The sequence below is a fragment of the Phyllobates terribilis genome, unplaced genomic scaffold, assembly GCF_046119375.1.
Source record: "Phyllobates terribilis strain yellow unplaced genomic scaffold, ASM4611937v1 Scaffold_3__8_contigs__length_932513732, whole genome shotgun sequence".
NCBI lineage: Eukaryota > Metazoa > Chordata > Amphibia > Anura > Dendrobatidae > Phyllobates > Phyllobates terribilis.
The window spans coordinates 647,163,863-647,177,150 of record NW_027362763.1 but is presented as its reverse complement, the minus strand read 5'-3'; the positions used below and the strand labels follow the sequence as shown (position 1 = coordinate 647,177,150).

General features: G+C 52.9%; 1 protein-coding gene across 1 annotated transcript in view; it reads right to left on the bottom strand.

Moving 5' to 3' along the window:
* LOC141257272 (cullin-9-like) overlaps positions 1–13,288 on the bottom strand; it is a 180,132-nt gene that overhangs the window by 24,371 nt on the left and 142,473 nt on the right. Inside the window, exons 11-14 of the mRNA XM_073671639.1 lie at positions 12,876–13,113; positions 12,370–12,475; positions 12,029–12,256; positions 11,708–11,798 (exon numbers count right to left, since the gene is read on the bottom strand). Of these exons, the coding sequence (XP_073527740.1) occupies positions 11,708–11,798; positions 12,029–12,256; positions 12,370–12,475; positions 12,876–13,113 (663 nt within the window). The remainder of the gene's footprint in view (positions 1–11,707; positions 11,799–12,028; positions 12,257–12,369; positions 12,476–12,875; positions 13,114–13,288) is intronic.

Sequence of the window (13,288 nt, the reverse complement as noted above, 5' to 3'; positions counted from 1 at the left end):
GGATGGGTGGGATGGTAGAGATGAGGAGATGTAGGGCGGTGAAGCACTGTGGAGAGGATGGGTAGGTGGTAGACAGAGATGAGGAGGAGATGTAGGGCGGTGCAGCACTGTGGAGAGGATGGGTAGGTGGTAGACAGAGATGAGGACGAGATGTAGGGCGGTACAGCACTGTGGAGAGGACGGGTAGGTGGTAGACAGAGATGAGGACGAGATGTAGGGCGGTACAGCACTGTGGAGAGGACGGGTAGGGTGGTAGACAGATGAGGAGGAGATGTAGGGCGGTGCAGCACTGTGGAGAGGATGGGTAGGTGGTAGACAGAGATGAGGAGGAGATGTAGGGTGGTGCAGCACTGTGGAGAGGATGAGTAGGGTGGTAGACAGAGATGAGAAGGAGATGTAGGGCGGTGCAGCACTGTGGAGAGGATGGGTAGGTGGTAGACAGAGATGAGAAGGAGATGTAGGGTGGTGCAGCACTGTGGAGAGGACGGGTAGGTGGTAGACAGAGATGAGGAGGAGATGTAGGGTGGTGCAGCACTGTGGAGAGGACGGGTAGGTGATAGAGAGAGATGATGAGGAGATGTAGGGCGGTGCAGCACTGTGGAGAGGATGAGTAGGGTGGTAGACAGAGATGAGGAGGAGATGTAGGGCGGTGCAGCACTGTGGAGAGGATGGGTAGGGTGGTAGACAGATGAGGAGGAGATGTAGGGCGGTGCAGCACTGTGGAGAGGATGGGTAGGTGGTAGAAAGAGATGAGGAGATGTAGGGCGGTGCAGCACTGTGGAGAGGATGGGTAGGTGGTAGACAGAGATGAGGAGGAGATGTAGGGCGGTGCAGCACTGTGGAGAGGATGGGTAGGTGGTAGACAGAGATGAGAAGGAGATGTAGGGCGGTGCAGCACTGTGGAGAGGATGGGTAGGTGGTAGACAGAGATGAGGAGGAGATGTAGGGCGGTGCAGCACTGTGGAGAGGATGGGTAAGTGGTAGACAGAGATGAGGAGGAGATGTAGGGCGGTGCAGCACTGTAGAGAGGATGGGTGGGATGGTAGAGATGAGGAGATGTAGGGCGGTGCAGCACTGTGGAGAGGATGGGTAGGTAGTAGACAGAGATGAGGAGGAGATGTAGGGTGGTGCAGCACTGTGGAGAGGACGGGTAGGTGATAGAGAGAGATGATGAGGAGATGTAGGGCGGTGCAGCACTGTGGAGAGGATGAGTAGGGTGGTAGACAGAGATGAGGAGGAGATGTAGGGCGGTGCAGCACTGTGGAGAGGATGGGTAGGGTGGTAGACAGATGAGGAGGAGATGTAGGGCGGTGCAGCACTGTCGAGAGGATGGGTAGGTGGTAGAAAGAGATGAGGAGATGTAGGGCGGTGCAGCACTGTGGAGAGGATGGGTAGGTGGTAGACAGAGATGAGGAGGAGATGTAGGGCGGTGCAGCACTGTGGAGAGGATGGGTAGGTGGTAGACAGAGATGAGGTGGAGATGTAGGGCGGTGCAGCACTGTGGAGAGGATGGGTAGGTGGTAGACAGAGATGAGGAGGAGATGTAGGGTGGTACAGCACTGTGGAGAGGATGGGTAGGTGGTAGAAAGATGAGGAGAAGATGTAGGGCGGTGCAGCACTGTGGAGAGGATGGGTGGGATGGTAAAGATGAGGAGATGTAGGGCGGTGCAGCACTGTGGAGAGGACGGGTAGGTGATAGAGAGAGATGATGAGGAGATGTAGGGCGATGCAGCACTGTGGAGAGGATGAGTAGGGTGGTAGACAGAGATGAGGAGGAGATGTAGGGCGGTGCAGCACTGTGGAGAGGATGGGTAGGGTGGTAGACAGATGAGGAGGAGATGTAGGGCGGTGCAGCACTGTGGAGAGGATGGGTAGGTGGTAGACAGAGATGAGGAGGAGATGTAGGGCGGTGCAGCACTGTGGAGAGGATGGGTAGGTGGTAGACAGAGATGAGGAGATGATGTAGGGCGGTGCAGCACTGTGGAGAGGATGGGTAGGTGGTACACAGAGATGGGGAGGAGATGTAGGGAGGTACAGCACTGTGGAGAGGATGGGTAGGTGGTAGAAAGATGAGGAGAAGATGTAGGGCGGTGCAGCACTGTGGAGAGGATGAGTAGGTGGTAGAAAGATGAGGAGAAGATGTAAGGCAGTGCAGCACTGTGGAGAGGATGGTAGGGTGATAGAGATGAGGAGGAGATGTAGGGTGGTGCAGCACTGTGGAGAGGATGGGTAGGGTGGTAGACAGATGAGGAGGAGATGTAGGGCGGTGCAGCATTGTGGAGAGGATGGGTAGGTGGTAGAAAGATGAGGAGAAGATGTAGGGTGGTGCAGCAGTGTGGAGAGGACGGGTAGGTGGTAGACAGAGATGAGGAGGAGATGTAGGGCAGTGCACCTCTGTGTAGAGGACGGGTATGTGGTAGACAGAGATGAGGAGGAGATGTAGGGCGGTACAGCACTGTGGAGAGGATGGGTGGGATGGTAGAGATGAGGAGATGTAGGGCGGTGCAGCACTGTGGAGAGGATGGGTAGGTGGTAGACAGAGATGAGGAGGAGATGTAGGGCAGTGCAGCACTGTGGAGAGGATGGGTAGGTGGTAGACAGAGATGAGGAGATGTAGGGAGGTGCACCACTGTGGAGAGGACGAGTAGGGTGGTAGACAGAGATGAGGAGATGTAGGGAGGTGCTGCACTGTGGAAAGGACAGGTAGGTGGTGGAGATAAGGAGATGTAGGGCGGTGCAGCACTGTGGAGAGAACGGTAGGTGGTAGACACAGATGAGGAGGAGATGTAGGGCAGTGCAGCACTGTGGCGAGGACTGGTAGGGTGGTAGAGATGGGGAGGAGATGTAGGGTGGAGCAGCCCTGTGGAGAGGACAGGTAGGGTGGTAAACAGAGATGAGGGAGGAAATGTAGGGCAGAGCAGCAATATGGCGAGGACGGGTAGGTGGTAGACACAGATGAGGAGATGTAGGGCGGTGCAGCCCTGTGGAGAGGATGGGTAGGGTGGTAAATAGAGACGAGGAAATGTATGGTGGTGCAGCACTGTGGAGAGGACAGGTAGGGTGGTAGACACAGATGAGGAGAGATGTAGGGCCCTGCAGCAAAGTGGAGAGGAAGGGTAGGATGGTAGACAGAGATGAGGAGATGGAGGGCCGTGCAGCAAAGTGGAGAGGAAGAGTAGGATGGTACACAGAGATGAGGAGATGGAGGGCAGTGCAGCAAAGTGGAGAGGAAGGGTAGGATGGTGCAGCACTGTGGAAAGGACGGGTAGGGTGGTAGAGATGAGGAGATGTAGGGTGGTGCAGCACTGTGGAAAGGACGGGTAGGGTGGTAGACACAGATGAGGAGATGTACAGTGGTGCAGCACTGTGGAGAGGACGGGTAGGGTGGTAGACAGATGAGTAGATTTAGGGCGGTGCAGCACTGTGGAGAGGACAGGTAGGGTGGTAGACAGATATGAGGAGATGCAAGGCGGTGCACCACTGTGGAGAGGACGGGTAGGGCGGTAGACAGAGATGGGGAGGAGACGTAGAGTGAAGCAGCCCTGTGGAGAGGAAGGGTAGGGTCGTAAACAGAGATGAGCGAGGGGATGTAGGGCGGTGCAGCACTGCGGGAGGACGGGTAGGGTGGTAAACAGAGATGGGGAGAAGATGTAGGGTGGTGCAGCCCTGTGGAGAGGACAGGTAGGGTAGTAAACAGAGATGAGGGAGGAGATGTGGGGCAGAGCAGCAATGTGTCGAGGAAGGGTAGGTGGTAGACACAGATGAGGAGATGTAGGGTGGTGCAGCCCTGTGGAGAAGATGGGTAGGGTGGTAAACAGAGATGAGAAGATGTATGGTGGTGCAGCACTGTGGAGAGGATAGGTAGGCTGGTAGACAGAGATGAGGAGGAAATGTAGGACCATGCAGCAAAGTGGAGAGGAAGGGTAGGATGGTAGACAGAGATGAGGAGATGGAGAGCCGTGCAGCAAAGTGGAGAGGAAGGGTAGGATGGCAGACAGAGATGAGGAGGAGATGTAGGGCGGTGCAGCAAAGTGGAGAGGAAGGGTAGGATGGCAGACAGAGATGAGGAGATGGAGGGCAGTGCACCACTTTGGAGAGGACGGGTAGGGTGGTATACAGAGATGAGGAGATGGAGGGCCGTGCAGCAAAGTGGAGAGGAAGAGTAGAATGGTAGACAGAGATGAGGAGATGGAGGGCAGTGGAGCACTGTGGAGAGGACAGATAGGGTGGTAAACAAAGATGAGGAGATGTAGGGTGGTGTAGCACGGTGGAGAGGATGCGTAGGGGGTAGACACAGATGATGAGGAGATGTACAGTGGTGCAGCACTGTGGAGAGGATGCGTAGGCTGGTAGACAGATGAGGAGATTTAGGGTAGTGCAGCACTGTGGAGAGGCTGGGTAGGTGGTAGACAGATGAGGAGATGTATAGCAGTGTAGCACTGTGGAGAGAACGAGTAGGGTGGTAAACACAGATGAGGAGGAGATGTAGGACAGTGCAGCACTGAGGAGAGGATGAGTAGGGTGGTAGACAAATATGAGGAGATGTAGGGCGGTGCAGCACTGTGGAGAGGACGGGTAGGGTGGTAGACACAGATGATGAGGAGATGTAGGACAGTGCAGCACTGTGGAGAGTACAGGTAGTGTGGTAAACAGAGATGAGGGAGGAGATATAGGGTGGAGCAGTACTGTGGAGAGGAAGAGTAGGGTCGTAAACAGAGATGTAGCGTGGAACAGCAGTGTGTAGAGGACGGGTAGGGTGGTAAACAGATGGGGGAGGAGCTGTAGGGCGGTGCAGTACTGCGGGAGGATGGGTAGGGTGGTAAACAGAGATGGTAAGGAGATGTAGGGTGGTGCAGCCCTGTGGAGAGGACAGGTAGTGTTAGAACCTTGCTCTTAGGTTTTTTCTATTGCTGGTCACATGACCTTGTTGGCCTATTTAGTCCTGCTCCGCCCTTCTGGCTTTGCTGGACTTCATTGTATTACTACTCTTTAGCTAGCCTGTGCTCAGTATCTTACTCTGTTAGTTTGCTTGGTCTTCGGACCTCTGTGTTCTATATTATTTGTTTGTTCGTCTTTCTGCTACTATTTCTGTTAGGAGGTGTCCATTTTGCTTCCAGTCCCTAGTACTTGTAGGGATCCCTTCCCCACATCTATAGGTCTCCGTACAGACTAGCTGAGGACTTTAGCAGGTCTGATCGCAGGATCAGGTTCCCTGTTACATCGTAGGGATCAAGCTGAGTTCTATCGTAGGGACAGATCTCTCTTTCCTTAGCTCTGGTAGCAGAACATAACAGGTAGGGTGGTAAACAGAGATGAGGGAGGAGATGTAGTGCAAAGCAGCAATGTGGCGATGATGGGTAGGTGGTAGACACAGATGAGGAGATGTAGGGAGGTGCAGCCCTGTGGAGAGGATGGGTAGGGTGGTAAACAGAGATGAGGAGATGTATGGTGGTGCAGCACTGTGGAGAGGATGAGTAGGGTGGTAAACAAATGAGGAGGAGATGTAGGACAGTGCAGCACTGTGGAGAGGACGGGTAGGTGGTAGACAGAGATGAGGAGGAGATGTAGGATGGTGCCGCACTGTGGAGAAGATAGGTAGGGTGGTAGACAGAGATGAGGGAGGAGATGTAGGGCAAAGCAGCAATGTGGCGATGATGGGTAGGTGGTAGACACAGATGAGGAGATGTAGGGAGGTGCAGCCCTGTGGAGAGGATGGGTAGGGTGGTAAACAGAGATGAGGAGATGTATGGTGGTGCAGCACTGTGGAGAGGATGGGTAGGTGGTAGACAGAGATGAGGAGGAGATGTAGAGTGGTGCAGGATATGCGTAAGATCTTGAATAGACATTGGACAGTTTTGATGACTGATCCCGTTCTGCGAACAAACATATCTGCCACTCCGTTGATGATGGCCAGACATTCTAAGAACCTCAGGGACCTTCTTGTCAGAAGTCACTATACACCAGTAACATGAAATTTGTTTGGCAGTGGAGGTCCACTTAAGGGATTTTTTCCTTGCGGTTGCTGTCATGAATGCGCCAATACCCTTCGCTGCTCCTCTTTTGATTCCGCTGATGGATTACGGCACTTCGATATTAAACATCACATGTGGCAGTACCCCTGTGGTGTTCTATGCCACATGTGGATGTCCAAAGATCTATATCGGGCTCACGACAAGGGAGCTTCGCGTCAGGATCCGGGTGCATGTGAGGGATACTGGTGCGGCCAAGGCAGCGACCGATATTTCAGATCTTGAAACTATTCCACGCCACTTTCTGATGCACCATGGCTGTGACCCTAAAACTCTAAAGGTTAGAGGGATCGACGTATGGGTATTCGGGGAGGAGATGCAAAGAAACGTTTGATGCAGTGTGAGGCACGGTGGATAGTCTCCCTGCGGACCATGACTCCCGCAGGCCTAAATGAGGCTCTAAATTTCTCATCATTTTTGTAATTTGACACCGGCCGCCATTCTCTGGGTTCCGGAGAATTTTCTCTGGTTCATAGGTTATGGTACCACTGACATTTAAACTAATGGCTGATATTTTGTATTTTTCTCTTAGTCCCTTCTTTCATCATTTCAGCGTTTGGGTTTATCCTCCATGGAATGAAGCCATCCCCCAGCCGTCCTGTCCGGTGTGCGTGTGCGCCTCTTCCCGCCTGTCGCCTCCACCCGCTCTTCGACGTCTCTAGTTGGGTGTGCGCTTGTGCGGTAGCCATAGCAACGCGTCCTTGCTCCCATCCATGCGAGCACCCGCCTGACGGCCGGGGACACGCGGTTGGTGCGGCTGCCACTGGCGCATGCGCCGTAATACTGGGACATGACTAGCTATTGGACACACATGTGACTTTGATCACATGGTTTAAAAAGGTCCTGGAAGGTACCATGGGTATTACTGCTTATTCCCCCCGTGAACAAGAGCAATCGAAACGCGCGTAGGGGGCAGTGTTTCATCTCCTGGGGGGGCCTCACTATTTAAAAGGGTAAGAATTTACTAGCCATTTGGCTTTTGATTTGGACTTTTTACTAATACGCATTAGAGTTTGCACTTTGGGAAACCAGGACATGTTAGAGGTGTTCTGGGAGCATGTCACAATCCCCTTAGTGTATGCATTCTCATAAGCATTTAAACTCTTACCCAGTAGGGCATCTATTACCCCAGTTCTAATTCGTTTGTTTTTTCTCGCTTTTTGGTTTATATTTTTTTGTATTTTCGCTTGCTGACTCTTCATGATTGTTTTTATGAGTATATCAATAAAGATTGACATATTTTAAACTTTTTAAACAAAACTCCTTTGGTGTTCTCAATTTTTTACAGAGATGTGGAGGAGATGTAGGGAGGTGCAGCACTGTGGAGAGGACGGGTGGGTGGTAGATATGAGGAGATGTAGGGTGGTGCAGCACTGTGGAGAGGATGGGTAGGTGGTAGACACATGAGGAGATGTAGGGTGGTGCAGCACTGTACAGAGGACTGGTAGGGTGGTAGACAGATGAGGAGATGTAGGGTGGTGCAGCACTGTGGAGAGAACGGGTAGGGTGGTAGACAGAGATGAGGAGGAGATGTAGGGCGGTGCAGCACTGTGGAGAGGATGGGTAGGGTGGTAGACAGAGATGAGGAGGAGATGTAGGACGGTGCAGCACTGTGGAGAGGACGGGTAGGGTGGTAGAGATGAGGAGATGTAGGGCGGTGCAGCACTGTGGAGAGGATGGGTAGGGTGGTAGAGATGAGGAGATGTAGGGCGGTGCAGCACTGTGGAGAGGATGGGTAGGGTGGTAGAGATGAGGAGATGTAGGGTTGTGCAGCACTGCGGAGAGGATGGGTAGGTGGTAGACAGATGAGGAGGGAGATGTAGGGTTATGCAGCACTGTGGAGAGGATGGGTAGGGTGGTAGAGATGAGGTGATGTAGGGTGGTGCAGCACTGTGGGGAGGACGGGTAGGGTGGTGGAGATGTAGGGCGGTGCAGCACTGTGGAGAGGATGGGTAAGGTGGTAGAGATGAGGAGATGTAGGGTGGTGCAGAACTGTGGAGAGGACGGGTAGGTGGTAGACAGATGAGGAGATGTAGGGTGGTGCAGCACTGTGGAGAGGACGGGTAGGGTGGTAGAGATGAGGAGATGTAGGGCGGTGCAGCACTGTGGAGAGGATGGGTAGGGTGGTAGAGATGAGGAGATGTAGGGCGGTGCAGCACTGTGGAGAGGATGGGTAGGGTGGTAGAGATGAGGAGATGTAGGGTGGTGCAGCACTGTGGAGAGGACGGGTATGTGGTAGACAGAGATGAGGAGATGTAGGGCGGTGCAGCACTGTGGAGAGGACGGGTGGGGTGGTAGAGATGAGGAGATGTAGGGCGGTGCAGCACTGTGGAGAGGGTGGGTAGGGTGGTAGAGATGAGGAGATGTAGGGTGGTGCAGCACTGTGGAGAGGATGGGTAGGGTGGTAGAGATGAGGAGATGTAGGGTGGTGCAGCACTGTGGAGAGGACGGGTAGGGTGGTAGAGATGAGGAGATGTAGGGTGGTGCAGCACTGTGCAGAGGACTGGTAGGGTGGTAGACAGAGATGAGGAGGAGATGTAGGGTGGTGCAGCACTGCGGAGAGGATGGGTAGGTGGTAGACAGATGAGGAGGGAGATGTAGGGTGATGCAGCACTGTGGAGAGGATGGGTAGGGTGGTAGAGATGAGGTGATGTAGGGTGGTGCAGCACTGTGGAGAGGACGGGTAGGGTGGTGGAGATGTAGGGCGGTGCAGCACTGTGGAGAGGATGAGTAGGGTGGTAGACAGAGATGAGGAGGAGATGTAGGGTGGTGCAGCACTGTGGAGAGGACAGGTATGTAGTAGACAGAGATGAGGAGATGTACGGCGGTGCAGCACTGTGGAGAGGACAGGTAGGTGGTAGACAGATGAGGCGGATATGTAGGATGGTGCTGCACTGTGGAGAGGATGGGTAGGGTGGTAGAGATGAGGTGATGTAGGGTGGTGCAGCACTGTGGAGAGGACGGGTAGGGTGGTGGAGATGTAGGGCGGTGCAGCACTGTGGAGAGGATGAGTAGGGTGGTAGACAGAGATGAGGAGGAGATGTAGGGTGGTGCAGCACTGTGGAGAGGACGGGTATGTGGTAGACAGAGATGAGGAGATGTAGGGCGGTGCAGCACTGTGGAGAGGACGGGTGGGGTGGTAGAGATGAGGAGATGTAGGGCGGTGCAGCACTGTGGAGAGGATGGGTAGGGTGGTAGAGATGAGGAGATGTAGGGTGGTGCAGCACTGTGGAGAGGACGGGTAGGGTGGTAGAGATGAGGAGATGTAGGGTGGTGCAGCACTGTGCAGAGGACTGGTAGGGTGGTAGACAGAGATGCGGAGGAGATGTAGGGTGGTGCAGCACTGCGGAGAGGATGGGTAGGTGGTAGACAGATGAGGAGGGAGATGTAGGGTGATGCAGCACTGTGGAGAGGATGGGTAAGGTGGTAGAGATGAGGTGATGTAGGGTGGTGCAGCACTGTGGCGAGGACGGGTAGGGTGGTGGAGATGTAGGGCGGTGCAGCACTGTGGAGAGGATGAGTAGGGTGGTAGACAGAGATGAGGAGGAGATGTAGGGTGGTGCAGCACTGTGGAGAGGACAGGTATGTAGTAGACAGAGATGAGGAGATGTACAGCGGTGCAGCACTGTGGAGAGGACAGGTAGGTGGTAGACAGATGAGGCGGATATGTAGGATGGTGCCGCACTGTGGAGAGGATGGGTAGGGTGGTAGAGATGAGGTGATGTAGGGTGGTGCAGCACTGTGGAGAGGACGGGTAGGGTGGTGGAGATGTAGGGCGGTGCAGCACTGTGGAGAGGATGAGTAGGGTGGTAGACAGAGATGAGGAGGAGATGTAGGGTGGTGCAGCACTGTGGAGAGGACGGGTATGTGGTAGACAGAGATGAGGAGATAAAAAAAACAGACAATGTGAACTGAGGTCTAAGATGGCAGACATACAAGAAACAGAGGCATGTTCACACTAGCAAAAAAGAAGCAAGACAAAAATATATCTCATACCCTACCATAATTATATATAAATGTAAAGCAAAGTTGCATAATAAATATAGGGTTCTTAGTGAACTATTTTTGATCAAAAAAAGTATACAAGCCGTCCCACCAGCGGCAAGGTGACCCTAAATTGGGACGGTACCTATACTGCCTATATTAAAAACCTTACTGTATATCAAAGTTGAAGTAATGCATATAAAAGGGCAGACAAATAGGACCGGGTCCCAACTCCAGACCACCTAGGCCCGTGGTAAGCTACATATATACCAATCAGCTCAACAAAGGGCATGCCACACCCTTAAATTGCACCTTGCCGCTGGTGGGACGGCTTGTATACTTTTTTTGATCAAAAATAGTTCACTAAGTACCCTATATTTATTATGCAACTTTGCTTTACATTTATATATAATTATGGTAGGGTATGAGATATATTTTTGTCTTGCTTCTTTTTTGCTAGTGTGAACATGCCTCTGTTTCTTGCATGTCTACCATCTTAGACCTCAGTTCACATTGTCTGGTTTTTTGACTTGTTTGCATTCTGTGCAATTTAAGGGTGTGGCATGCCCTTTGTTGAGCTGATTGGTATATATGTAGCTTACCACGGGCCTGGGTGGTCTGGAGTTGGGACCCGGTCCTATTTGTCTACCCTTTTATATGCATTGCTTCAACTTTGATATACAGTAAGGTTTTTAATATAGGCAGTATAGGTACCGTCCCAATTTAGGGTCACCTTGCCGCTGGTGGGACGGCTTGTATACTTTTTTTGATCAAAAATAGTTCACTAAGTACCCTATATTTATTATGCAACTTTGCTTTACATTTATATATAATTATGGTAGGGTATGAGATATATTTTTGTCTTGCTTCTTTTTTGCTAGAGATGAGGAGATGTAGGCCGGTGCAGCACTGTGGAGAGGATGAGTAGGGTGGTAGACAGAGATGAGGAGGAGATGTAGGGTGGTGCAGCACTGTGGAGAGGACGGGTATGTGGTAGACAGAGATGAGGAGATGTAGGCCGCTGCAGCACTGTGGAGAGGACAGGTAGGTGGTAGACAGATGAGGCGGAGATGTAGGACAGCGCAGCACTGTGGAGAGGATGGGTAGGTAATACACATAGATGGAGATGAGGTGTAGCGTGGTGCAGCATTGTGGAGAGGATGGATAAATGGTAGACAGATGAGGGGGAGATGTATGGCGGTGCAGAACTCCCAAGTGTCTTCAGTGCAGGCCCCGTACCCCCATGTGTCTTCAGTGCAGGCCCCGTACACAAGTGTCTTCAGTGGGTGTGAAGAAACACTCACTGGCACAAAACAAGCCCCATTGCAGGAACAAAATCAGAATCATCATGAAACAGTCACCAGCGAGGACCTGAAGGTCACGAAATACATTGGTGCGGGCATGAAGGGCACAAAACAGGCAACAGCACAAAACAGGTACCAGAGCAGGCAAAAGACAGGTACCGGCGTGGGAATGAGCATGAAACAGGCACCGGCGTGGCCACAAAACAGGCGGATCTCTCGGATTCTGATGGACTGTGCAGTGTACTCCTGGTATGGAAGTCTTCAGTGATGTCCTATTGATGCTGCGCTCACTTTCAGGCTTTTGCATCCCAGGCAGTCCTTTCATGTTACATGAGGGAGTACAATGACCGGTGGTGATTTATAAACAAGACTGCATGGATCAGAACTCACCGCAGCCAAGTGATCTCAGAAACACTGCGAAGAACGGGACTCTGATCTGCTGATGACGGCGCCGCTGATCATCTATTTGCTCCAGAATCATCTGATTGAAGAAGAAAAACAGTTACTGCCTGGTAACGACACTGAGGACCTGGTATATGGGGCAAACGCTGCGGCCTCGGGAGGCATCATAGCTGAAGGGCTCAGCAGATCCTGAGCCAGTCCCCATTGCTTGTGCGGAGGGCAGGAGCTCTTCAGTCTGGTCCTTGTATCACATGCAGGTACTTTGTACAGATGGGTAGTCAACTTATTCCACAGGTCAGTGATCCTCACCTGGAGACAGGATGCCAAGACACTGCTGGATATCGTCTTGTACACCTTGGCAGGCTCCTCATAGCTCTTCAGAAGGGTTTGTAGATCTACTGCCACCTGGAAGTCGGAGCCATGTCTCTCCATCACCATCTTCAGAGCCTCGCCAGTGTTCAGACAGCACATGAGCATGGCGCAATCCTTACTGAGCGATGCCAAACTGTGCAGGAAGTGCGCCACCTCCTGGACAAACTTCAGAGTGACATCAGGGAAGGAAAAGGTTAATGCTACAACATGCCAATGTAAAAAAGGTGCAGCACCTCCCTGAGCCCGTGCATTGTGCTGCACAACACTGTCGTTCCCACCTCCTTCTCGCTGCAGTGTGTGGTCAGGGCACGGACGCTCGGACGGATGCTCTCGTGCCAGGGAAACAGCTCCTCACGAGATAAATGAAGAACCCCGTGGAGGATCCTGGAACCGGAAATGATGGTGGAAGTGAGGAGCCAACAACAGAGACATAACTATGGAGAGGTCAATCCCACCCAATATGAGGCCACCGCCACCCATGAAGCCCCGCCACTCGCCCTCGTACTGTATAAAGATGCACACCCATCTGCTGAGCCTTGCACAGGGTCTGCCATATACAGAACCATGTCCATGTGGGACACAACCTCCTTCCACAATAACACCCATGGCCCTCACCCCAAACATGGCACTAAACGTGTCCTCGCCTCGCCCCCACGGCACTACACGGGGCCTCGGCTTGCCCCCACGGCACTACACGGGGCCCCATCTTGCCTCCACGGCACCACACGGGGCCTCAGCTTGCCCTCACGGCACCACACGGCGCCCCGGCCCGCCCCCACAGTACCTGAACACACAGAGCTGCAATTGCTTCTCACTTTGGAGCTGCTCCAGGCTGGAGAGAAGCTGCAGGAAGAAGTCAGTGTCTGTGAGCAGCTGGGAGACATCACAAGGCAGAGAGGAGGCATCACCACAGACACAGCGCTCCAGAGACGACAGCAACTCCCGGCACAGACGCGCGTCCTTCAGACTGTGGAGCAGAGACGCCACATCCATGTCCTGCAGAGCCAGGACTGGGCCAACCTCTGAAAGAGGCACCAACACAACAGAGCCTAAGTATCCAAGGGGCATGAGAGGAGGCACAGGAGGAGAACGAGGTGACGAATGGGAGGAGGAGGAGAAAGAGGCACCAACACAACAGAGCCTAAGTATCCAAGGGGCATGAGAGGAGGCACAGGAGGAGAACGAGGAAACGAACGG